This window comes from Engystomops pustulosus, chromosome 4 (assembly GCF_040894005.1).
Source record: "Engystomops pustulosus chromosome 4, aEngPut4.maternal, whole genome shotgun sequence".
Lineage (NCBI taxonomy): Eukaryota > Metazoa > Chordata > Amphibia > Anura > Leptodactylidae > Engystomops > Engystomops pustulosus.
In genome coordinates, this window is record NC_092414.1 from 159,084,472 (window position 1) to 159,111,077 (window position 26,606).

The 26,606-nt window shown below is 39.8% G+C and overlaps 1 protein-coding gene across 4 annotated transcripts in view; it reads right to left on the bottom strand.

Annotated features, from left to right (window-relative positions):
• The window catches only part of ATP8B4 (ATPase phospholipid transporting 8B4 (putative)), a 210,838-nt gene that overhangs the window by 71,510 nt on the left and 112,722 nt on the right, over nucleotides 1-26,606 (bottom strand). For all 4 annotated transcript variants that reach the window (XM_072148286.1, XM_072148283.1, XM_072148285.1 and 1 more), the window contains 3 exons: nucleotides 18,832-18,904; nucleotides 16,565-16,635; nucleotides 10,644-10,726 (listed from right to left, as the gene is read on the bottom strand). In XM_072148286.1, coding sequence (XP_072004387.1) covers nucleotides 10,644-10,726; nucleotides 16,565-16,635; nucleotides 18,832-18,904 — 227 coding nt within the window. The remainder of the gene's footprint in view (nucleotides 1-10,643; nucleotides 10,727-16,564; nucleotides 16,636-18,831; nucleotides 18,905-26,606) is intronic.

The following is a 26,606-nucleotide window of genomic DNA, read 5'->3' on the forward strand; positions in this document are numbered from 1 at the left end:
ATATACTATATCTATCAATATCACTTATATTGTCATGGTACCTCTCCTCAGTTAACACTTTCCATTCTTATTGGCCATTACATAACATGCACCTATTTAGAAATTAAGCCAATTTACACACAACAGTAAATAAAAAATCTAATCTTTATTGAAATTATAAACAAAACACAAATACAATACAGGAGTTCTCCTGTACGTGGTGCACTCAAGGCACATAAGACACCAGGGGTAAGCAATGTGTTTATAAATTATGATAGGAAATGGCTGCAGTATGGAGGGATATGATGACTTTTTTCCCCATGCACTAGCTCTTTGCATTTACTTTGAGATACTGTGATAGCAACTTGACTATTATTGCACTAGGCACTTTAAATCATGATTTATATCAGTTTAATCATGTGCTATACTTAAAGTTATGTGCATTAGCATTTTATGAATTTTGGCAGCCCATCCATATACAAAGTTTTTTGTAATATATGATTCCCTTGCTCCTGGTCCCTATACCATGTTTCCACGGATAATGTGATAACCTGATGTGATGGTTTCTCATTACCACCCCTATGTATACCCTGGGCATAATTGGTACAGAAAGGTTATCACAGGTACTTGTCCACTCTTCTCTCCAAAGGGTTTTAATGATCCAATTCCTGTGTTATTGAGCCTAGCTTTGCTATACCACTAAGTCTCTGACCTGCAATTTTGTGACAACCCTTAATATCCCGACTCTTAACCACTGTTGCCAGCACTGAACTGGGCATGGTTTAACCTTGGGCTATTCTTTGCGTGAACCCCTGGTGCATCACATCAGAATCTCGTGACTTGCCTTGGCCAAATATTAATTGGATTTGGACCACTCTCAGACTAAAGGGATTAAAGGGTTAAAACTGTCACAGTCAAGGGGTAAGCATTCTATGTATTTGCACTAGGCCAGAAGGCTGTGGTGGCACAGTGGGTCTACAACCTGAGCTGTCCATTGCAGTCATCTGCAAGCTATATGTGTTCTACATGCAATCATTTTTTGGAGCAAAAATAATGGGTTCTATGACTTCCTCAACTACCTGAAAATAAGGAATAAATCATTTTGTGATTCATGAATCAAGTGATGACAAGCAAATACTTTCAGTTTTAAGAAGGCAGAACTGTACTGCCAAGCAGGAAACCTAAAATAGCAAAAGCAATGCATACCAGCATGAACAAGATCATTTGAGAGCTGGTCAGATTCAGAAAATTGTGCCAAATGTAAAACAACCTGATATTCTCATGTACATTATTCATATATCCCATTAAACAAATATGAAAGGTTCTAGGAAAATGAAAAAAGTCAAATACAGATACAAGCAATTCTCCTTCGCAAAAAAGAAACAACAAGTCACATCAGGAATTTTATATTTCAATAGGTCTTAAATAGAAAATGAAATAACCAAACGGTTCGGTATAAACATCGTACAACGAATTAGCTAAATTTATTTTACTGTCGAAATTATTTACTTTAAATCATCCTTTTCTCTTTAACTAGTCCAATGGCATAAGTAAAAGGCTAAGTCCTTTTACTGAAAATATGCGATTATTAATTGATACGTTGATTTTGGAAACCATTATGTCAACATGACAGCTTTCAAAGTCTTAGTCTTACTTTTTCAACATTTTTTTTCTAATTCGTTGAAAATGTACCAACTTCTATTGGATTCTAACTCATGTCAAAACAGTACCTAAAAAAACCCTTTAAGCCTTAAGGCAACAGAAATGACATTTTCCTTAGAGTCAGCCAGATTGTGTTCATCCTGATTGAAAAATAAATAGAGATGAATTATGAATGCTTTAATATGACTTCCCTTTGTAGGGGGTTTCCAGCAGACATAAACCCCCAAAATCTTACCAACAAACACAGTTGGTCAAACAATTAGAATAATCATGGTGACTTCTTGTTCATTTAGGAATTGAAATGATATAATGATAAGACTATAAAGCAAGGCAGAGATCATATGATGCACATTTGCAAAGTGACAATGATTGAAAAGCAAGCAAAGTGCATTCCACTTGTCTAGAACAGAGGTGGAAATAAGGAACTTGCAAATGATGACAGCAGTTACTTTGCTTAACAGTTGCTATTTCTACCAGGTTCTCAACTTTTTTCAGCCGTGATGTAAGTTCTGGAAACTTATGAAGGCAATATAATGTCTATAATACAGTTCAGATTGCACTTTCATCAAATCATATATAATATAAACTGAACAGCTGTAAGAAAAAAAAATACACAGATCATCAAATCCATATGTGGTTGAAGAATATCTATTACTATGATGTTGGTCTCCATTTGCTTCTATCAACTTCTAGAAAGGCTTGTCTCTAGGGGACTTACAAGTCCAAACATTTTGATGTCTTGGTCTCACGAATAATGATAGTTCATGCCAAACGTTGTACAAATTACATCAATTCATCATAAAACATGCCTCCTGTACCCAGAATAACATTAAAACAAGCACATATGGAGACTAGTGAGACTTGTTCAGAATACTCTCAAGGTTTGCAAAATCAGGTTATTATGTGGCCTTTAAATATGAAAATCCAACCCTTAAAGGGGTATTCCCACGAAAACAAGATTGTGGTAGACCTGGGAGCGAGAGGAGGTATGCACAAAGGTATACGTGCTCTCCCTCTCGTGATAGAACAGGTTAACAAAAGAGATAGGAGCGCTCTCCTCGTGCATTAAACGATATATGCAAAAATTCCTCCTTTGATCCACCACACCAGGTGAGAGTCCAATCGCTTACAAAGTGCATATATGATCAATTCCTGAGTATCCTGGCAGCTATTACACAAGCAGGTCCCGTCCTCCGTGTTCCAGGGGCACCAGTGGATGGTTTTCAGAGATGTGCAGGTACTGCTGGTATTCCAAGCTTGTATATTGGTAGCGCCTCAAAAGGATATCTCGGACTCCCGTCAATATCAAGATCGTGCTTTATTTCATTAAAAGCATAATTAAAACATCGCAACGCGGTTCGGTTCCGAACGTCTTCCGGCGGATACATAAAACACACATTGTACTGTTGGACATAAATACACACATACCGGAAATCTGACCTCCGGTGTCTCTGGATTGCATCCGGTTCAGACAGTTACCGAGATGCAAGGTCATCAATCAATAAAACAACAATATCGTTAAAAGACATATCAGAGATTATCATAGGCAAGATGGAACAAAAGAAGAGTCACATTCTTCACAATAAAAATAAAAATAAAGTGATCCCCGGAGTTCAATAGGAGCTTCCGGTTGGGTGAATCATGGATTTTAACTTAGCGTGAATTTGTAATCTAGTATAAATTCATTATAAAGTGGTACCCTGAGAGAGAGATCCATACGGGAGGTGAAGTGTCATGGCTCGTGGTCATGCCGCTAGTATCCGTAGTTATCCTCTGTCATAGTAGTACTGTCAATCAAATTATCATACTACAGAAGCCTAGTGTGGCCAAAAAGGATTTCTATTGTTCGCTCTAATTCTGAAATAGCGGCTTCTACAGTCAGGTATAGTTGCTTTTACAATCGTGTGCATCTACTGGTGGAATAGTTGGACAGTCAATTTTTTATTCTGTGCAAAGCACTGTGATTTCTTGCTGTGAAAGGTGGTTGAAATATTAATTGTTGGCCACAATGTCTATTGTGGCCCCCGGGACATCCTATCACATCAAGGATAGACTGCCTGACATGTAAACTATCGCACTTTATTGATCTATATCTGCAGCCACTAGTAAAGAATTTGTCTTCATACTTAAGAGACTCTACCAGTCTAATCCTAGACCTCAAGGACCTTATATGGAAGGATGCATATAGCTTCCTGACACTTGACATCTCGTCCCTATATTCGAACATCAAGCATGATCTAGGAATTGAAGCATCACACTGGTATCTGGAAAATTCGAATACACTCCCCACAAAAACAAATCGATTTTTTGATGGAAGGTCTTCAATTTGTATTTGAGCACAATTATTTCCCATTTGAAGATGAATTGTTTCTCCAAAAGTCCGGGACGGCAATGGGTACTCGAGCCGCCCCAAGCTATGCTAATTTGTTCATGGGGCGGTTCGAGGACCTACATATCTTTCAGGCCACACAATGGACGAAAAACATCATCTATTACCAACGTTATATAGATGATCTGTTCCTTATATGGAACGGGACAAAAGAAGAGGCCATCTTGTACGTGAAGAAATTAAATAAGAACACCTGGGGAATAGCTTTTACTGAAAATGTCGATACAGAGACAACAGTCTTTCTGGACCTTGAAGTCACTCATAACAAAAGGTAGAATTGTGAAGACCCACTTCAAAAAGGTTGATAGCGACGGCTTTCTGCATTATAGAAGTGGTCACTACTCTAAGTGGCTAAAGAATGTGCCATTCAGTCAGTGTTGTTCGTGCAGTTTTTTCTGCGATGAAACCGACTATGAGAAACAAGCAGAAGGTTTAAAGAAAAAATTTGCAGAGAAGAACTATCCTAAATCTATAATCAATCAAGCATTAACCCTCAACAAAAAACGTACACAAAAGGAATACTTGAATTCCAAGAAGATTCCAAAACAAAAAGATAATACCACAAGATTTTTTTCATTAAACTTTATAACTACCTTTGATAAAGGGAACAGCCAGATAAGGAAAGTCCTCAATAAACACTGGGGTAAGATCCTTATCTGAAATTATACCAAAGCAAGCAAGAATAACCTTCAAGAAGGCAACGACTGTAAAGAATATTATTGCCCCCAGCAAGCTACGGAGGAAAACGAGCAAGAAGGATCAGAATCCAGGTACACCCGGAATCAAAAAATGTAGACATAAAAAATGTCTATGCTGTGGCATTGTCAACAACGAGCCACCCCCTTCAAAACCAATAGCACAGGAGAAAGCTTTAATATAAAACAGTCTCTATCATGTGCATCGGATTTTGTAATTTATTTAATCAACTGTTCCTGCGGCTTGCAGCACGTGGGGCGTACAGTTCAGACTCTTAGAGTATGTATGAACCTCAGACATAAGGCGAAAAGCAGGTTCCTCAAACACAGCCTTTCAAAACACATGAAAAAAATGTTGGAAATATTACAGTAACTCCGATAGAACAAATTGCCATAGACACTAAAAATAGAATTAAAACTCTGAACAGAAGAGAATCATATTGGATTTTTAAGTTGAATACTCTTCGTCGGGTGGCCTGAACGAGGTCATTGAATCAGTCTAATAGATATGACATTGTGGCCAACAATTAATTTTTCAACCACCTTTCACAGCAAGAAATCACAGTGCTTTGCACAGAATAAAAAATTGACTGTCCAACTATTCCACCAGTAGATGCACACGATTGTAAAAGCAACTATACCTGACTGTAGAAGCTGCTATATCAGAATTAGAGCGAAGGAAAGAAATCCTTTTTGGCCACACCAGGCTTCCGTAGTATGATCATTTGATTGACAGCACTAATATGACAGGGGATTACTACGGATACTAGCGGCATGACCACGAGCCATGACACCTCCCGTATGGATCTCTCACTCAGGGTACCACTTTATAATGAATTTAAACTAGATCACAAATTTATGCTAAGTTAAAATCCGTGATTCACCCGACCAGAAGCTCCTATTGAACTCCGGAGATCACTTTATTTTTATTGTGACTCTTCTTTTGTTCCATCTTGCCTATGATAATTTCTGATATGTCTTTTACCAATATTATTGTTTTATTGATTGATAACCTTGCATCTCGGTAACTGTCCGAACCGGATGCAATCCAGAGACACCGGAGGTCAGATTTCCGGTATGTGTGTATTTATGTCCAACAGTACAATGTGTGTTTTATGTATCCGCCTGAAGAAGGTTCTAGTTCGGAACCGAAACGCGTCGCAATGTTTTAATTATGCTTTTAATGAAATAAAGCACGATATTGATTTTAAGAACGGGAGTCCGAGATATCCTTTTGAGGTGCTACCAATATACAAGAATACCAGCAGTACCTGCACATCTCCACGAAGACAAGATAACACATTCTCTAATTCACTGTTATTAAAGGAGATTGCCCATGAAAGAAAATTCTCAAAATTTCAATCTCCTAGTGATGTTTACACAATAAAGATTATTTTCATCTCTATCTTTATAATTTTACTCAGTTTTCTTGCTGTTTAGCTCCTATCACTTCCTGGGCTGATCAGTGTAACATTCCAGAATGTGGACGGGGCCTCTCAAAGCAGACACTTTATGAACCCTCTAGAACGGTGTACTGACAATGTGGTTAGATTATCAGGGTACAGGTTTATTTACACTTTCATTTATCTTGTGAACATTTACTAGTATCTGACATATAGAAAGAGATGCAACAGAACACAAATGAGGGATGATGAGACTCATGAAACGCCTATAAAACATGACATTCTCTGCCCTGTTATATCTATAATAATTATTATTATTATTTCTTTATTTATGTAGCGCCAACAGATTCCGCAGCGCTGCACAGAGCTTGCCAGATCAATCCCTGTACTCATGGGGCTCACAATTTAATCAGCCTACCAGTATGTTTTTGGAGTGTGGGAGGAAACCCACGCAAACACGGAGAGAACAGACAAACTCTTTGCAGATGTTGACCTGGATGGGACTTGAACCCAGCACCCCAAGTCTGTAGTGCTAACCACTGCACCACTGTGCTGTTGATTTAGACCACACCCTGTCAGCTCTGCTGTGCCCACCTCCCCTGGATGAAGACCTAAACTACCTGTAGGAAGTTTGTGTGCATGTGTGTGAGCTTGTCTTGAAATGCAAGGGTAGAGGCTGGAAGCAGAGAGGAATAATATCTGTACAATAGCAGTAAAATTTTAAATGTTTATTTCAAAAATGTAAAAAAAATGGTACAAACATATTTTATTGTACCATGTCTTTACTACTTTCGTTTTTTCTATTTTTTTTTAATTTTTGAAATAAACATTTAAAATTTTACTGCTGGTGCCGAAGGATTCTCTTTTCTACCTTCATTCCATACTTGGGACCGGACCAAACTTCTCTTTTCTTGAGCGGGCACAGCATTACTCTCACGGAGCAACACTACCGAGCGGGTGAGCATACTTATCATTCCTTTTTTTCCCCAATATCTGTACCATGCTGTTTTTTGTTAATAACAGTGAATTATAGAATGCGTTATTTTATTGACCTGAGTATATTTAAGAATCCTTTCTTGGATAATACCCCTTTAACAAAAGTATAGCCTTTCCCAGATGTAATTCCAAAATGTCATATCAGTCCTGGTGTTTACTATTTTGGTTCCCTGGATATAGCCATAAATAGCTTCTCTTATCTGCAACTGAAGTGCTCTCTCCCTGCTGCCCCTCCACCCAACCAGCTCAGACGCAGGCAATTCCTGCTGGCAAGCAGCAGTGTGCAGAGACTTACTATAGTAGCTACAGACAGATAAGGTCTTTATAGCGGAGTGGACAGTGTGTGATTAGATGAGTTAGCAGAGCTGAAAGTGTCATTGTTTTTTATATACAACTTATGGATATTATTGAACTCTCATCTCTCTTTTTGTATGTGTCAGTTGCAAGTAGAATGTTCTGAAGCCAAATAAAAGTGAAGATAAACCCTGCACTATGACAATCTAAGCACATTGTCATCACACAGCATCTCATAGCACAGAAGAATCATGAAACTGCTTAGAAAGTCCACACCCACACGCGATTATAAGCAGAGTTTTTCAGTACAATTTTTGTGCTGAAAAAGCACTACTCAGTTTATACTCTGGTATATAAAAAAAATAAACTTTGTACTCATCTTTCAGGAACCTCCCTGCAGGTCCTTCTCTTGATCCCTGTATGCTAGTGGTGCACAGACTATGATGTCGACAAGTGGCTGACGTCATAGTCTGTGTGTGCCAGCATGCATGGACTTGTCACTGCCCGCAGGAATTTTTCAATAAGAGGACCGGGCAAGGGGCTGTACAAGGCAAAGGGCTGGCAGGCTATATACTGGGGGGTGGACTAGCTATATAATGGAGGCAAAGGGCTAACTACCTATATACTGGGGGGAGCAGGGGGCTGACTAGCTATATATTGGGGGCTGGCTATACACTGGAGGTAGGGGGATGGTTGGCTATATGATGGAGGCAAGGGGCAGGCTAGCTAGGTATATACTGGGGGAGGCCGTTACCAATGCATTTCCCACTCTAAGCTTATACCCGTGTCAATAGATTTTCCCAATTTGCAAGTATATATTTATTTTTTAGGTTTTACAATAAATAGTATTGACACATTACAATGATACATTTTGTGCACTGTAATTTATTAATTTTTTTGACAACATACTGATGATTTCAGTCCCCGAGACTGCTGGAGACTGTCAAAAATTCAACAACAGTATGGACTACAGATTTACACCCTGGCTGCACGGGCACAGTTAATTAGGATGTAGATCTACAGATTGGAGGAATGCAAGAGTGAAAGGGTTTAAGTAATTGTGGTGATCTCACACAGAACACTTCTAGAAATTGGATTGTCTTGTTGCTAGAACAATCAGCAAGCACTTCTATAGGACTGGCAAAAATCAGTACAATAAAGTGGTGATCATGCAAACAAGGTCTAAAAAGTACTGTGTGTGGTTTTGGGGGGGTAGCTAGTGACAGGTTCTCTTTCAATGTAATTTTTGGAACAATCCCTTTAAATTGTACCAAGAAACACATTTTATTGCATCTTTACATGACTTTTTGTGACTACATGCATCTGATGTCTTTGAAGGGTAAAATAGCCACAAGGACACTTCGGTAACATGTAGACCTACTACCGAGGTTTTCCTCATATAGACTGTCACTTGGATGTTATTTTATGAAGATGAAATACAGCACCAACTTTATAAATTCCTGCGATAGCTGTACTTGGATTTTTATTCAAGTTCCCTGAGCTGTTTCCAAAGCTATACATATACACACGGATGGTCTCCATGCAAGGCGAGCTGTGCTTGTTTTTTTTATTTATACTTTTTTTTAGGTAAAGGTTTAGGAGAGAGAGTGTTTAAAATGCTGCTAATTTACATATAGATGATTGTGCATAATTTTGTCTGCAAAATCAGGAAAAAGGCTGTGCGAAGAGAGGCAAAATAAAGAGGTGCCGTATACAGTATATCATCCTGTAATGTAATGTTAATGCATTGTAATGGTAACGCTTAGGACACAAGTTTAGTAAACTGGGCCCAGTGTTACTGTAAGATTACACGGCCTGCTCTTTTGCTTCTCCAGGACATATAACATATACAGACTATGTGGGGCAGCTGGAGAGCATTTGAATGTTTGAGAGTAAGCAGGGATGTAAGAGGTACATGATGGTGAAGTGTGAATCACCTACTTGTCTCTCTGCTTTATTTCTTCCTTCTCACACTAGCAATCTCTGTCTTATTCAGCATGCAAAATCAATTGTGAAGATTAATGAAGTCTCATTTCCAGAGATAATTGTAAATAAGAGGTCACTTGAAAGGTTTTGGAATAAGAAGAGAAAGATACCCCAGACCACATGTGCAAAAATTGAAGTTGCTGCAGTCGTTACACATACCACCAAAAGATAACATACCAGTAGGTCTGTATGTGAGCATATACTATAAGTATATATAAAAAATAAGGTGGTCTATTAAAATATAACATTTCTTCTTAAAGGGAACTTGTCATCACGGATCTCATTTTCACTAAAAACAGGTTACAGAAGCCCCTTACAGCTGCATTGCAAATATGTCTTTCTGCTTTCTCTAAACATTTGCATTACAAAATCACTGTGTGTTATAACTTACCTTGCACCCTGACAGAATCCTCTGTGTAGTCCCAGGGGTTGGGCTTCAGTTTATGACTTGTGTGTGCTGCAGACTGCTCAGCTCTCAGCCCCCACCTTTGTGCTCCTGTACAGCTCATCCCTCCCCCACTGATGTCAGCTCACCAAGCTGTGAGCTCTGTGAAGGAAACGGAAGGGAGGAGCTGTACAGGAGCACAAAGGTGGTGGCCAAGGGCTGAGCAGTCTGCAGCACAGGCAAGTCACATATTGTTTTTTGAAATGCATCCAAACCAAAGCCCAAACCCTGGGACTACACAGAGGATTCTCTTGGGTTGCAAGGTAAGTTATAACACACAATTATTTTGCAATGCAAATGCTTAGAAAAGGCAGAAAGGCATATTTGCAATGCAGCTGTAATGCTCTTCTGTAACCTGTTTTTAGTGAAAATTAGGTCCCTGGTGACAGGTTCCCTTTAAAGTGAAGTAAGTACAATCTTCCATTCTACCATCCTACTTCAGCTTGTTATTGAGAAGGAGGCACTGAACAGATTGTGATATATGGGAAAAGTCAGTATAACTTGTCACTTATTCATGTATTCCTGCTGTTCCCATGCTGCTTAATATGTTATATTGTTTTTAAAGTAAAGATTTACAACCTGTATTTTACATGCTCTTTCGATTCTGTGAATTCACAGGGTGTGTCCTATCACTGGGAGGGCATACAAGCCGTGAAATACTAGCAATTACTAGAAAACTTCCAGCAATTATTCCCCTCTTCACGTCATATCATTGATTTGGAAAAAAATGGGTTAGTTGCACTTTAAGGTTCAGATAATATTAACTGGAATCATGACACTAGTCTCTTACTTACCATCAAATTCTGCAAGCCTTGAAATATCCTCTCCCAAGTCAGCAGTTACTGGCAAAGCTTGCCGAACTTTCAGATTCGTTTCTCTGAAAAATATGCAATGATATACAATATGTCATATTAGCCCAAGTATTAATCGTCTCATCCACCAGCACTGTATAATAGTGTAATAATAACACAATACTGGCATGCAGCGCCAAGAAGTGACAATGATTGCCAGCAGTAACATGCCAGTATTAACAATATCATTCTGCTAAGATAGAGTGATATTATTTTCTCATAAACATTGCCATTAGAGGCACCTTGCATTGATTTATGCTCTGGAGCTGTCGTTCCAAACATATACAAAGACTGGCTTGTTAATGTTCAGTGTGCGCACTATAATTCCAATTAGGAAGCATGGACTTGAGAATACAAGTACTGTAGCTTGAGAATTATTCTCCTCCCTAGCTTCCATCCCTTTACCAAAACTTCCCTATCAGTTCAGGTATGTACCACAATAACTAGATTTTAAAGACAAACTGTCTTTAATTACACCCCCCAAACTAAATATATTTTTATAAAAACTTCCATTAGAAAGCTTTGCCCTTAACCCTACATTGTCCTTCTACATGCCTGTAAACTTAATTCCTTAACAGTACTGTGCCCAATATACATCGGCGCAGTGATTTAGTGCCCTGGGCCTGATGGGAGTGGCATCTTCTATATATATGTGGCGCCTGGGCCTGATTGGTAGTTCGATCATTTAGCCCGCACATGATGGACATCTTCTATGTATATGTGGCATTCGCCCACAGCTGCAACAGAGCCAGCACACGCCGCTAGCTGATGCATCTTGTGCTCAGGGAACACTGAGCGCAGGAGAGTATCGGCAAAGTGCTTCTTTGTTAGCTGTTTAAATACTACCGGGGGCTGGCTGGCTATAAACTACCGGGGGCTGGCTATAAACTACCGGGGGCTGGCTGGCTATAAACTACCGGGGGCTGGCTGGCTATAAACTACCGGGGGCTGGCTGGCTATAAACTACCGGGGGCTGGCTGGCTATAAACTACCGGGGGCTGGCTGGCTATAAACTACCGGGGAATGGCTGGCCATAAACTACTGGGGAATGGCTGGCTATAAACTACTGGGGAATGGCTGGCTATAAACTACTGGGGAATGGCTGGCTATAAACTACTGGGGAAAGGCTATAAACAACCGGGGAATGGCTGTCTATAAACAACCGGGGGCTGGCTGTCTATAAACTACCGGGGGCTGGCTGGCTATAAACTACCGGGGGCTGGCTGGCTATAAACTACCGGGGAATGGCTGGCCATAAACTACCGGGGAATGGCTGGCTATAAACTACTGGGGAATGGCTGGCTATAAACAACCGGGGAATGGCTGTCTATAAACAACCGGGGGCTGGCTGTCTATAAACTACCGGGGGCTGGCTGGCTATAAACTACCGGGGACTGGCTGGCTATAAACTACCGGGGGCTGGCTGGCTATAAACTACTTGGGAATGGCTGGATATAAACTACTGGGGAATGGCTGGATATAAACTACTGGGGAATGGCTGGATATAAACTACTGGGGAATGGCTGGATATAAACTACTGGGGAATGGCTGGCTATAAACTACTGGGGAATGGCTGGCTATAAACTACTGGGGAAAGGCTATAAACTACCGGGGAATGGCTGGCTATAAACTACCGGGGGCTGGCTGGCTATAAACTACCGGGGGCTGGCTGGCTATAAACTACTTGGGAATGGCTGGCTATAAACTACTGGGGAATGGCTGGCTATAAACTACTGGGGAATGGTTGGCTATAAACTACTGGGGGCTGGCTGGCTATAAACTATCGGGGGCTGGCTATAAACTACTGGGGGCTGGCTGGTTATAAACTACCGGGGGCTGGCTGGTTATAAACTACCGGGGGCTGGCTGGTTATAAACTACCGGGGGCTGGCTGTATACTACAGGAGGCTTGCTGGCTATATACTGGGAGGCTGTGACCAATGTATTCCCCACCCTCGGCTTATACTCGAGTAAATAGGTTTTCCCAGTTTTTGGTGCTAAAATGAGGTCCCTCCACTTATACGTGGGTCGGCTTAAGGTAGGTATGGTGTGTAATGTTAGGGCTGTTTTTTCAAACGCAGCGCTAGCACAAGGGGATGTGCCTCGGCCCAAACGCATTTGCAGTGAGAAATCACATGAGTTTTACTGGAAACGCTCATAAGATCAAGCCGAAGCACAGCCCCCGGTGCTAGCGGTACGTGTGACCGTATCCTAAATTTATGTGGTGCCCGGTATGTTAAATAATTAAGGGGCTCAGCATACAAAATTCATTGTGGCCCAGTATATATAATACATGAGGTGGCTCTGTGCTGTGACATCACTGTGTGTGTACTAACACCCTGTGCTCTCACGGTGTGTTTATTGACCCATGTGCCTAATAAATTCCTAAGGGTAGGGCATACCTAATGATTTATGAAGAAAGAACACAGCCTAATGAAGGCGGAGACCTATCTAATGAAGTATAATAAGGGGGCACATTGTGGCCAGTTTTAGTGTGAGGGGTATACATGATATATGTGGGGGCACAGTGTGGTCAGTTGTGGTGTGAGGGGTAAACATGATATACGTGGCGGCACAGTGTGGTCAGTTGTGGTGTGTGGGGTATACATTATATATGTGGGGGCACAGTGTGGTCAGTTGTGGTGTGAGGGGTTTACATGATATATGTGGGCGCACAGTGTGGTCAGTTGTGTATGTGAGGGTCAGGTGTAAGAAGTATATAGGATGTATGTCACTGGATTACACTGCAGCCTCTGTGCAGGACTGGTATTTGCTACAATACAGTTAATATATGGTGGTAAATAATGGTCTGTGTGTGTATCATTTAGTATTATTCAGTAATTATGTACTGGTAATAATCATGATTTAGTGTTATTATTTAGACCTTGTACAGAGGAATCATTACTGATATTGTCCTTTGCAGGGTGGCGTTTGTATAATAACAATATTGCAATAAAGATCATCAATAATACTGGTAATACTGGTCTGTGTATAGAGTCTTGTGTTCATTATCAGTATGTTGGTCATTTCTTTTAGTAGCAGTAATGCTGTGGGTTGCAGTTTTGAGGGACCATTTGGAAATTGTTGTTTGGAATATTGGACTTAAGGTGGTTTTAACCCGTTCATGACCCGTGACGTAATAGCACGTCACATGTCGGGTCGCGCTGCATGGAGAGGGCTCACGCGCTGAGCCCTCTCCATAGCCGGTAAGTCTTTGCTGCATATTGCAGCAAAGGCTTACCGGTAACACCCGCGAACGGCGAGAGCACCGATCGCGGGTGTTTTCCCGCTGATTGCGTGGGCGACGGCATCTTTTCGAGGATCGCCGCTCCCCGTGACGTCATCGGGGAGAGGCGATCCGTTGCCATGGTAGCCTGGGGTCTCACGAAGACTCGAGTCTACTTCGGGTTGACCCATGCATTACAATGTACTATACAGTAGTATGGCAGTATATGGTAGGATCGATCAGACAGCCTAGGGTAAAGTACCCTAGGGAGTCTGAAAAATAGTAAAAATAAAAAAAAGTTTAAAAAAAAAAATATATTATAATAAAAAAAACCTAAAAACTCAAATCACCCCCCTTTCCCTAGAACTGATATAAATATAAATAAACAGTAAAAATCATAAACACATTAGGTATCGCCGCGTCTGAAAATGCCCTATCTATCAAAAAATGATAACGGTTTTTCACTGCGTTTAATCCCGTAACGGAAAATCGTGCGCAAAGTCGAAAATGACACTTTTTTGTAATTTAAAAAAAAATTAAAAATTCCATAAAAAGTGATCACAAGGTCGTACAGTCCTAAAATCGATAACATTGTAAACGTCATCAAAATCCGCAAAACACTGACACCACCCACAGCTCCTTACACCAAAGTATGAAAAAGTTATTAGTGCCAGAAGATGGCAAAATTCCCCAAAAAATTTTTGTACAGGAGGTTTTAATTTTTTAAATGTATGATAACATTATAAAACCTATATAAATTTGGTATCCCCGTGACTGTACCGACTCAAAGAATAAAGTAGACATGTCATATGGGGAGCACAGTGAAATCCGTAAGATCCAAGCCCACAAGAAAACGGCACAAATGCGTTTTTTTACCAATTTCACTGCATTTCTTATCATATAAAGGCAAGTCAAAAGGCAACATAATTTAATAAATAAATGGGAAAAATATGATTGTTGGTTAAATATGTATATATATAACTGCAAATAAATGAGATCAAATAATTTTACTGTAAATAACAGCATCTTTACATAAAATATGAAGAAAATTGCTGCTGTCAAAAATATAATTTAAACTTTACTAGATGTTTTGATGTCTTAATTGCATCATCATTCATTCATTCATTCATTGATACTTTTGTGTTTACAATAGAAATATACTAAATCCACCTGACATTAGCTGCGACTGATTATGTATGATGTAGCACACAAACAAATACTTCCAATTGTACTAAAATGTTTAACAAGATTCAGCAGTAAATATGAAATCAATTACAAGTTTGACTTTAGCTCCTACATTAAAGTAAGGGGAAAAAAAGATAGCAGTGACCGTCAACCAATCATGAACAATTGTACAAGTCTTTAAAAATAAGCTGGAAAATGTAAACTAGAAGGATTTTATGTACCCTTTATATATCCTAAAATTAAATATAATACACTGAGTGCGTCGAAAAACAACTAGCCAAGAGAATCTGTCAGCAGAAATTTGCACTAGGTAACATGATCTGGAAGGTGTAAAAAGGTGATGTTCCGGATTATGTGTAAACAGTGTTCCACCACAAGCTTTTATGTTGGGAGGAAACAACCAAGAGAATTCATCAGTGCTTGAACTAGCACCAATTCAGCATTAAAAGTAAAAGCAAAGATCTCCCAGTGGCCGCACATTTCTCCAGAGAGGAACACACTATGGAAGATTTGTGGATTACTATTTAAATTGGACATTTCAAGAAAAAGAGGGAAATGAAAGGATGGGAGTATGAATGAATTCAGATATTTAATACCATGAAAAGTAGTCTTAATATCCATGCCAGATTCATGTCCCCATATCTCTGACTTAGAGGCCACAAGCAGATAAGTGTTAGGGCTCTCTTGTCTCCCCTCACAGGTTTTTAGTCAGTTTATTACCATCCTGTCGTACATAAGATGTCTATGTATATAACATTCTGTTGTTTAAAAGTTTTGTTAATATCATTTGATTATCACTGCCTAGTGTGTATAAAATTCTGTGAATATTCTGTTTCATGCATAACATCATGTCTGAACCAGAGAACTAGTATTCTCGAAAGCTCATCATCAAATATACTCAGCCTCAAAAGGGCATTGCCTGATTTCTTCACTATTCTTCTGCTCTTCATGGCTAAAATCTACACTGCAGGAAGGTGTTTACCATACTGATAGAGATTCATTGGGTCAAAATCTGCTCACAGGTCCCCTTTAATATCAACCAGGCTTTCAGGAGATGAAATATTAAATTCTCCAGTAATGTACATTCCTTAAAGGGAATTTACAGTCAACAGAACCCATAACGCTATTGGATCTTGGGGATATTTTGAGTTATCTCCACTCAACAACTATCCAACCATGTGACATTGAAGGGGGAAAAAAAAGTACAACATTTGGAACACATCACTATAAAGTATACATCATATGACAAAAATAGTAAAGTGTCTTCATTATTCCTTCCTTTTCAAAGACATACATCTAAGTCAATGTAATCCACCATGTTCTGTTACAACAGATGCATGAGAGCTTTATTACTAATGATACAGTGTCTCCGCACAGTGATGAAAAAGTCAAATGTGGTTTAAAATACAAGTTAGAAAGACGTGTGCATAATTTATCATTATAAAAACTCTCACCCATCAAGTTCAGCTGTTTCCACATAACAGAGACCATGTGGCTCACTACTGGACAGAAGGAGCATATCAGCCTGTGAAATAGAAAAGGATAATATTTAAGTTTTTGGCATGGCTTTTCAAGTCTCCATATTGCAATCTACCCAATCTACGTCAGTGAGACGGCTACATCATTCTAACATGATTCATATTGTGTAGTGGAGTGGCCAATTAAGTTTCATTGTTTACCAAGCCTTCATTTTATGAGTTTACTGTGACCGCACCCTCCATATAATGAAGACAACTTTACAATCTTGGAATGAAAACATAAAGGAGAATAAACAGCAAGCGCTTTTATGTGTTTGTATTTTTTGTATATTTTGGGTAACCAGCATCTATTAGTAAAACTATGGCCTGATTATAGGAAAATCCAGAAGTGTCCCCCAGAATCAAGGCCCTAAACAGTCATTTAGTAACAGGATATAGTGTAGATCTTTATTACATACTGGAAATGCATCAGTCATAAAATTAAAAACCGAAAGATGAAGTGAAACCCATTGATTATCGTGTTACCTGTGGGTACCTGTTGAGGGGTGAGATATTTTAGGCAGTGAAGGAGCAGTTCTGTCACCAGATTTTACCCATGATAATATATTATAATATATATATTTTTTTATTACTACACTACATTGCAAACCTAAGATGGGAAACTAATGTGTGGGGGATGGCACAAAAGTTGCCAGTGAGGAGCTCAAAAATGCATAGGGGCAGCCCTAGCATGGAGCATTGAAAAAAGCTATTCTAGTCTGATGAATCTCGTTCCCATTTGACATCATGTGGATAAGGGGTTTTCCATGTTTATAAAAATAACAGCGGAAAGCTCATCAATATCAGATCAATGTGTCTGGAAACCTGGGACTCCAATAATGAGCCAATTCTTGCAGCCACTGGTGCCAGAATAACAACAAAGCAGAGGAACAGAGAAAATAGATCTCCCTTCTCAGTGTAGTGGCCTGCCCCCAGGAATTGCAGCAGAGATCCCATGCATTTTGATAGGATTTTAGCTGTAATACTTTGTATCATTTACATGGAAAACCCCCTGTAACGTTAAAGGAAACCTACCATTTGCTTTTATGCATTACGAACCAAACATACCTTGAGACTGCTGTAGCTACACTGATGCAGAAACATATGTTAATACAGTTTAATTACTGCATTAATTTTGCTCAAAAAACTATTATAAAATGATAATGAGGGTCTGTCACTTCTGTGGGTGTCCCGGTACTCTTGTCACCCTTATTATGCACTGCTCCAGCCTTGTCCTGCCCAGCATAACCCGAGAAAACGTCATCACTGTGTTGTCCCTGACAGGCAGAAGTAATCAATCGCCACACCATCCCCCAGCTTCTGTGTGTGAGTAATCCATCTTAGGTTGATTAGTCCTGTCTAATCAGTTCAGGCAGCTCCTGTGTATGTGGAAGTAATGTGTTTATGTACGGCAGCCATTCTGCTCCCAGCTTTCCCAAGGTCCTGACATTGAGATACTGTTAATTAAGCAACTGCAAAAGTGGTGTTTTTTTGGCTACAAAGAACAAGAGACATGTAAAATAAAGAAAACATATGAAGTTATGCAAGCTGCATCATTTACAACTGTTGCATAGAGGGAACTGCCTAAAAGGGTTGATTATTTTCATCATACAGCATTGATGCCATCTTTTGGAAGTAACTCAGTACTGCAAGCAGAGCTGTAAAACAGAATTGTGAACGCACCAAATTTATTCTAGCTTTATTGTTCTTTGTATAATGAGAAAAAAAAAAGTTCTCAATAACTTTACACAGAAGATCCTAAGGAAAATCCATTGTGATTCCACCTTTTATCAAGAAAAAAGGAACATTAAAAAACATCTGTCACCATAAAAGTGCAAACACATCTGGAAAAGATTCCTGCCTAGCAGAAGTAGTTGGTGCAAGTGTTGAACGTGCCTGGTTGGCTGCCACCGAGTATCCATTAAAGGGGATGGAGCGTGTTTACACCTACAAGCTTTAGGATATGGTGCAGTGGGGGAAAGCATTAGCTGAAGTGTGTGGCATAAGTTAAATGTGGTAAAGTTTGGGTGAACACCAGTTTAGCTGAAATGCGTGGTGCATTATGGGCAAACACTAGTTCAACACTTAACAAATCTGATGACTGCAGCTTTAAAAAGTTACATTTTGTGAGGTATTTCGCAATCTTGTATATTATCTATATTCACTAAAAATATAAAAGTAAAATAAATGCAAGTATTACTTACAACCACAAACTGATTGTTCTCCAGTCTGATGATATCGCCCGCTCTTACATTCATCCACTTCTCATTTTGCAGTCTGTAAAAGACAAAGAGAAATAGAAAAAAGCATAATTGATTTCGTCTCACAGAATTCTTGCTGCCATTTCCAATCAGCCCGAAGCCTCAGTAATTCTGTAACAAAGGAACATGAGCAGTCAAGATGTAAAAGCATGACATTCCGCGCTGGCTCGCTAACATCATACCATGGAAATAGAATTGGTGAACAAAGTGCAAACGAGGATGAATTTCCTTCCCATACAGCCATACAAACAATTTGTTTAGGAATATTTCCAAATCATTTTTACACAAGAACCAAATTTTACTTTAGGGAGAAAAGCAAAATTAACTATTTCTTATTGAAAACAGCACAGAACTGAAGAAAGCTTTGGGCCTTATATTTTGACTGAATTTTTAAAATATATTTTTTAATGTACATACACCAAAACTTAAAGGACCACTGGGATCAAGGATTGAAGGCCTTGATTGTAAACATTGGGCAAGATTGACCAAGCCCACTAAAATTCTGGTGTGTGTCCCCTCTGGCAGGATCTGGTTTAGCTTGTTATGTTCTGGTTTTTACAAAAAAAGAAGGTTTTTAAAATTATGCATAGGCTTTGGGCTTCATAGGTCTTTATGAAGCCTAGAGCCCCTCAGGCTCATTTACATAATTTTAACCTGTTAACGCTCAGCGTCCGATATATTCAGCTGTCACTTTTAAAGCTAGTTTTTGTATCCCATGAAGCATTAAAGATGAAACAACCCCCAAAAAACGTGTACTAGAATCTCTCCACACATGCAAATAAAATGTTGTATGGGTACCGAGTGAAGCTCAGAAGGGAAAGAGGGGCGTTGGCCTTTTAGAAGCCAAATTTGACAGACATCCTTTATATGTGTCAGTATGTATTTAGAGAGCCGTAGTGGTACCAAAACAGAGGGGAACCCTAACAAGTGTCACCATTTTGGAAAGCACACCCTTTAGAGAATTTAGCCAGGTGTAATACGTGTATTTGTCCGTAAAGGGGTTTGATTTAATTAGGACCTAAAAGCTAAAATGTGAAAATTTCCCTATAAAGGTCATGTAACCCCTAATTTTTTATAGCCACAAGGTATAAAAAAAATGTAATAACCCCCCAAAATGTGTAAACCTATTTCTATCAAGTGTAGAAGTACCCCACATGTGTATATAAAATGTTGTATGGGCGCACAGTAGAAGGAAAGAGGGATGTTTGCCTTTTAGAAGCCAAATTTGACAGAAATGTTTGACATGCATTTGGAGAACCCTAGTGGAATAAAACAGATAAGAATCCGAAAAGTGACCATAATTTTTGAACGCACACCCCTTAGAAAATTTTGCAATGTGTAATATATGTATTTGCCCCTACAGGTGAATTATCCAATTCCCTGATAATTATCCAATATCCCTAAAAATTAAAAAGGTGAAAATTTTCCGATAAATGTCATTTTTACCCCTAATTTTTGTAAGCCACAAGGGATAATATATGAAATAACCCCAAAAAACGTGTAAAACTATTTCTCCTGAGTGTAGAAGTACCCCACATGTGCATATAAAATGCTTTATGGGCGCACAGTAGAGGAAAAAGAGGGGTGTTTGTCTTTTAGAAGCCAAATTTGACAGAAATCCTTCACATGTGTCAGGATACATTTGGAGAGCCCTAGTGGTACCAAAACAGAGGAAAACCTGAAAAGTGACCCTAATTGTTGAATGTACACCCCTTGGGGAATTAAGCAAGGTGTAATATGTGGTGTAGTGTAATACATGTGGTGAAATGAGCATTTTGAGCATGTAGTTGTGTTTCAAATATGATGTGCAATGGAGTCCAAGATGGAAATTGTAATTATTTCTGTAAAGTTCAGTGCCCATTATGTGGCGCACGTTATGTGATGCCCAGTTTGTGCCACTGTAAAATGTCAGCTCTCTGATTAGGAAGCCATATTTCCTGATGCGAGAAAGACCCAACATGTGATCCTAAACTCTAGTACAGAAAGTCCAGCAGAGGGAGGGAAGGAAGGGAAGGAAGGACTTGGAGATATATAAAGGATCTGCTAACAAATCCAGAGACTTAGAGGGGAAATAGAAAAAAAAAAAAAAAAGAAAAGAAAGAAAAAAAGAAAGAAAGAACTTGGAGATATATAAAGGATTTGCTAACAAATTCAGAGACTTCGAGGGGAAATAGAAAACCTAAATAAAAACCATAAAACCCACAAGTGCCCCTAGTTTGCAAACTACATCCTGCAATGAAATAATGGAAGGGTATAGGGATCAATGTGACCAAACAGTTTTTTATTCATTTTACCGAAATGAATTCACAACAGGTTGGGGGTGAATTGTGAATGTGTGGAAGGAGGTAGAATATACCAAGGAACCAACTAAACTTTTGTCACTCTGGAGTTGTTGCAGGTATCGTAGTAGTACATAGTGTCCATCCTAACTCTTTTGGAACAGACTCTTTATTGAGTCCTACCTTTAGAAGCAGCAGAATTCACCGGGAAAATGCTGTCCTGGCAAAACACAGGAACATCTAAACCAGAGGTACTGGGGCCTCGTCCGTCTTGTCCCAATATTAGTTTCCTAATATCTTCCTCTTGAAAATGGAGAAATGATACGGCAGGACCTGCACATTGGAACAGCTCGTAAGAGTTGTACACCATAATCTGTACAATGTGCACGGCCAGCGCTTTTGTACCATATCTTTGTATTCCGTAGGGAAATTATCGCCAAGTCTTGCTCTTATTCACCCTAGCGATGCCCATTGTGACGGATATTGCTGCTATTGGCTGGACCAAATCGACCAGCAAATAGCGGCAAACAAGGACAGAGAGGGGCAACAAAACCCCTCTGGACCGCAAGGCAAAATTAGTGGCTGTCAGGAACAGCCGCCATCCTGCCCCGATCTCCGTGTCTACAGAAATGGTGATCGGTATTACTGACGTCATAAGTAAATTCGCTGCTATTGGCTGGTCTGCATTAATGAGCCAAAAGCACAGATCATGAACTGGGGGGGGGGGGGCGGGGTTGGACGTAACCCTTCTGGTCCATGGGGCAGGATGGATGGCTGTCAGGAACAGCCGCCATCTTGCCCCGATCACGGTGTCTGAACCCTGTTGGTAAGTCACTAACCGCCGCACCGTTCTATGACAACGCGCGGGAATAGGCTATACAATCTTTACTTAATTTGGACAATTTAGACAAATAAGGGCTTATTTTTTGCGAAAGAAGATGCACTGTAAAAAAAACCTTAATTTTAGTGGGTTTTTAGCGTATTGAAGCAATTTTATTTACTCTTTATGTGCGGAGGAAAATAAGATCATCAATTCTTGTTTTGGATTTTTAGCTTTTTTTGGGGGGGGGGGGGTGTTCACTGTAGCATAACAATAATATATTATCTTTATTCTAAGGATCACTATGATTATGGCGATACCTCATTTACATAGTTTTATTTATATTTGTCCAATATTATTCAAGGAAAACTAGAATAGAAAAAATTGCATTTGTTTTAGTATTGCCATTTTTACAGAGGCATAACTATTGTATTTCTTGGTTGAAGGAGCTGGTTGTGAGCTTATTTTTTGCGTGACAATTTGTGCATTTCAGTGATATCATTTTGGTGCTTTAACTTTTGTGGATCACTTTTTAGAACATTTTGTAAAGTAATTTGATAAAAAATGTAAATTTTTGGGAAGTTTTTTGGTTTTTTTACCACGTTCACAGAGCGGGTCCAATTATGATTAGGATTTATTGTACAGATTGTTATGGACGCAGAAATACCAAATAAGTGGGATTTTTTTGTACTTTATTACTGTGTACAGGGAAATGTGGTGTTTGGGGGGGGACTCTCACTTTCTTTTATTATTTATTTTTATTTAAGAAAAACTTTGTTTAAACTTCTTTTTACTTTTACTGACATGTAAGCTTGAACAAGCGATCTTCTGATCACTTGTTCAAGCTCTTATACAGCTTCCTCCTGGAAGAGGATTGCGCAGCCCCGGGGCACTGGCGGTCCTGGGGCTGCAATCGGAGCAGCGGAAAGTTAGTGTTAGAGGCGGTTGTTGGCTATAACATATAGCCGATACACGCAGCTTCTGGCGCTGGCTCCGTTTAGGAGACGGTGCCAGAAGATTGATGTAATAGTACTGCAAATTGCGGGAACGCACCTCCCACAATGCAGTACTATTACGTCAAATGTTGGAAGGGGTGAAAGGGACAGGTTCCTACAGAACCCTATTAACTAACAGGTTAAGGTGTTTTCCTTACATCCACATAAATTATCTTTATCTTATATTTCCTGATCAGTGGGGGGGGTGTCCTGCTAGCCGCCCCCTCACATCTACTTCTCTGCATGCCTTATGCCTCCTCCAATGCAGCAGTTCATGTCGTGTGAACAAAGTGACAAGTGTTATCAGTGTTTTGCGTGTGGGAGGTTATCAGTCTGGGTCATTTCAACAGGTCCTTTCCTTGTCTATACATCAGGTGTAGTTGATGAGTTTTGGCTATTGAAATGACTTAGTCATCTAACCCCTTCACACTGATCACATATCAAATCTCTGTGTCAAACACAAACCAGAAAAGATCTGCCTGAACCTTTGACTGGGGATGAAAGTGATAATGGGGCATAAGATATGTGTCAGTAACTGCAGCGGTCTTTTCCAAGAGGGTTTTGACACCCCTACCCCCTGCTTATGGACGCATCTCCCCCTCGCTACGTGAGGCTGCATGGGACATTTCATTACCACGTGAGGCTGCATGGGACATTTCATTACCACGTGAGGCTGCATGGGACATTTCATTACCACGTGAGGCTGCATGGGACATTTCATTACCACGTGAGGCTGCATGGGACATTTCATTACCACGTGAGGCTGCATGGGACATTTCATTACCACGTGAGGCTGCATGGGACATTTCATTACCACGTGAGGCTGCATGGGACATTTCATTACCACGTGAGGCTGCATGGGACATTTCATTACCACGTGAGGCTGCATGGGACATTTCATTACCACGTGAGGCTGCATGGGACATTTCATTACCACGTGAGGCTGCATGGGACATTTCATTACCACGTGAGGCTGCATGGGACATTTCATTACCACGTGAGGCTGCATGGGACATTTCATTACCACGTGAGGCTGCATGGGACATTTCATTACCACGTGAGGCTGCATGGGACATTTCAGTACTGGGAAAGGTTGTGAACAATGGATTTTCCACCCTAGGCTAATACTTGAGTCAATAAGTTTTCCCAGTTATTTGTGCTAAAATTAGGGGCCTCGGATTATATACTGGCATATACGGTAAATACCCTTTCATTAGATGATGCTTCCGCGATTTCTTTTAACAATGTATACAAAAATGATCTTATGCAATGCTGTGGTGTAAGTACAAATACATACATTTACATGGCTAGGGCAATCCTAAATATTTATTAAACGGTTAAATACACCCTGCACAAATCAACATATTGATTTACTAGATCATTTGGCCACAAAATAGAAGGCAATGCCTTTTATATCAATCCAAGTACATGTTGTTCTGGAAAACTTGCAACACAAGTATTTTATTATGAACGCACCATCATATGTTGCCGCACATTTATCTTAAGGTTAGTGTGCTTTATCTTTATCTGGCTCTTATATCACCTCCAAGACTTCTATCTCATAAAACCTAACACAAATCCCTGTTCTATAATTAACAACTTAAAATTTGGATAAAACTAAAGAACTTATACTTGTATTACAATGCTTGCATTTGTGGCAGGCATGCTTGTTCTTGGCTTCTAAAGCTGATCATATTAATTAGATGCAAATCACTTATAAAAGATTGGTGAACATCCTTAGGGCTCCTTCACATTGGCGTAGTTTTTCACGTCCGTGGTTCAGTGACTTCCACGGATGCCTCGCAAAGACATTGTTTTTAATAGGTGTTTTCCCATTGGCTTGTATTTTCACTGATGCGTTGTCCGTGGAAAAAATAATGAAACATGTCCTATTTTTTTCACGGATGGGGATCAAGGAAGGCAATAGAAGTCTATGCCTTTCTGATGAAACGTCCGTTTTTTCCCACTGATACAGCTGAAAAACCAGGTGCGATATTTTCAAAGCAATGCTTAACCTACCGGTTTTTTTTTTTTTTGGCGGATGCAGAGACAAAACAGAAGCAAAACGGAAACAGAATGGAGACAAAACATAACAGCAGCACAACTGAGGCTGAACATCAACGCCAATGTGAAAGAGCCATTATTCGTACGAGGATTTGTCATTTGTTCACCCACAGAATTGTCACAATAAAGAAGGTACATAAAAGTAGGATTTCAATAAATCCACTCATTTTTCGTTCTAAAAGAAATAAGTATCTGGCAGCAACTCATTTGCCCCTTTTTTAGTGTTATTACCTTACAAAACTTCTCAATCAGCTTAAGCTTGGGGGGGGGGGGGAGATAATTGATACAGAGCTCCTCTTGACCCCACGGCTCCCCATCTCTCTTTAGGTTCCTAGCAGAGGTAGGTCTCTGCCACCTGTCGGCGTGCACCCGCTATGACACGGCCGTGTTGCCGTATAAATACATCATACCAGGCACAGGCCGACAGACGGCAGAGGCGTGCCTTTGCTAGGAACTGAAAGATTCACCAACGGTAGTTGCGTTTTACATTGATTTACTCCTTCATTTCTTGGAAGAGAATTATTTTCTCTTTCAAGACCAATTCCTCACACAGTTACAAGAAACGCCATGGGGTCCAATATGGCCCCACCTTACACAAATTGTTTCATGGCAGAATTTGAGGAAAGTTATATTTACCCAAGTACACTTTTCCAGCAGAGCTCCATAATATGGAAACGTTTCATAGACTATATATTCTGTGTGTGGAGGGGTACACTAGACTCACTGTTGTCATTTCATGAATATCGAAACTCAGTTTACCCAGAGTTGAAATTCACTATTCATCAGAGTGCCACATCCATCAGTTTCCTGGATACAGTAGTTGCAAAAGATGATTCAGGACATATAACCACTGATATATATATCATAAATATTGAGGAGTTTCATAACCCAGTATTACCTTGTGCCAAACGACCCAGGAATCTCAGAGACATGTTGGTCAGAGCAGATCTAGGCTCAAACACAAGGGTCACGAGACAGACCTTCCTTCATACTCAATGCAAGGGAACCTTCCCATGCCTGAGATGTGCACAGTGCTCCAATGTTTCCAAAGGCAGCACTTTTTGCCATCCACACACAGGCCATCCATACCCAATACGTGACTTCTTTACCTGCAACTCAATGTTTGTCGTTGCGGACAAACCTGCGGACTGGTATACGTAGGAGAGACCACCCAATCGGTTGGCACATGCATTGGCAACACAAATCGACGATTCTTACCAACAACCTATTACTCCCGATACCATACCACTTCCATAAAGCCAGACATAACCTAGCTCAACTTAAATATCACGTCTTGGAACACATCCCCACCGAAGGGGCTATTGCTTTAAACATTCTCAAAAGAAGAGAAGCATTTTGAATATGTAATATATTAACTACGAGGCTTCCTGTGACTATGGAGATCCCATTATAACCAGAATTTTTATGTTTATGTAATTGTTGTATACATTTGTACATTTTGTAATTTATAATTACGGAATCAATGAGGCTACTGAGGCCACATACCGCTACCTTAACTGGTATCCCACTCAACTACTGGGTCACCTGACCCTCTAATCC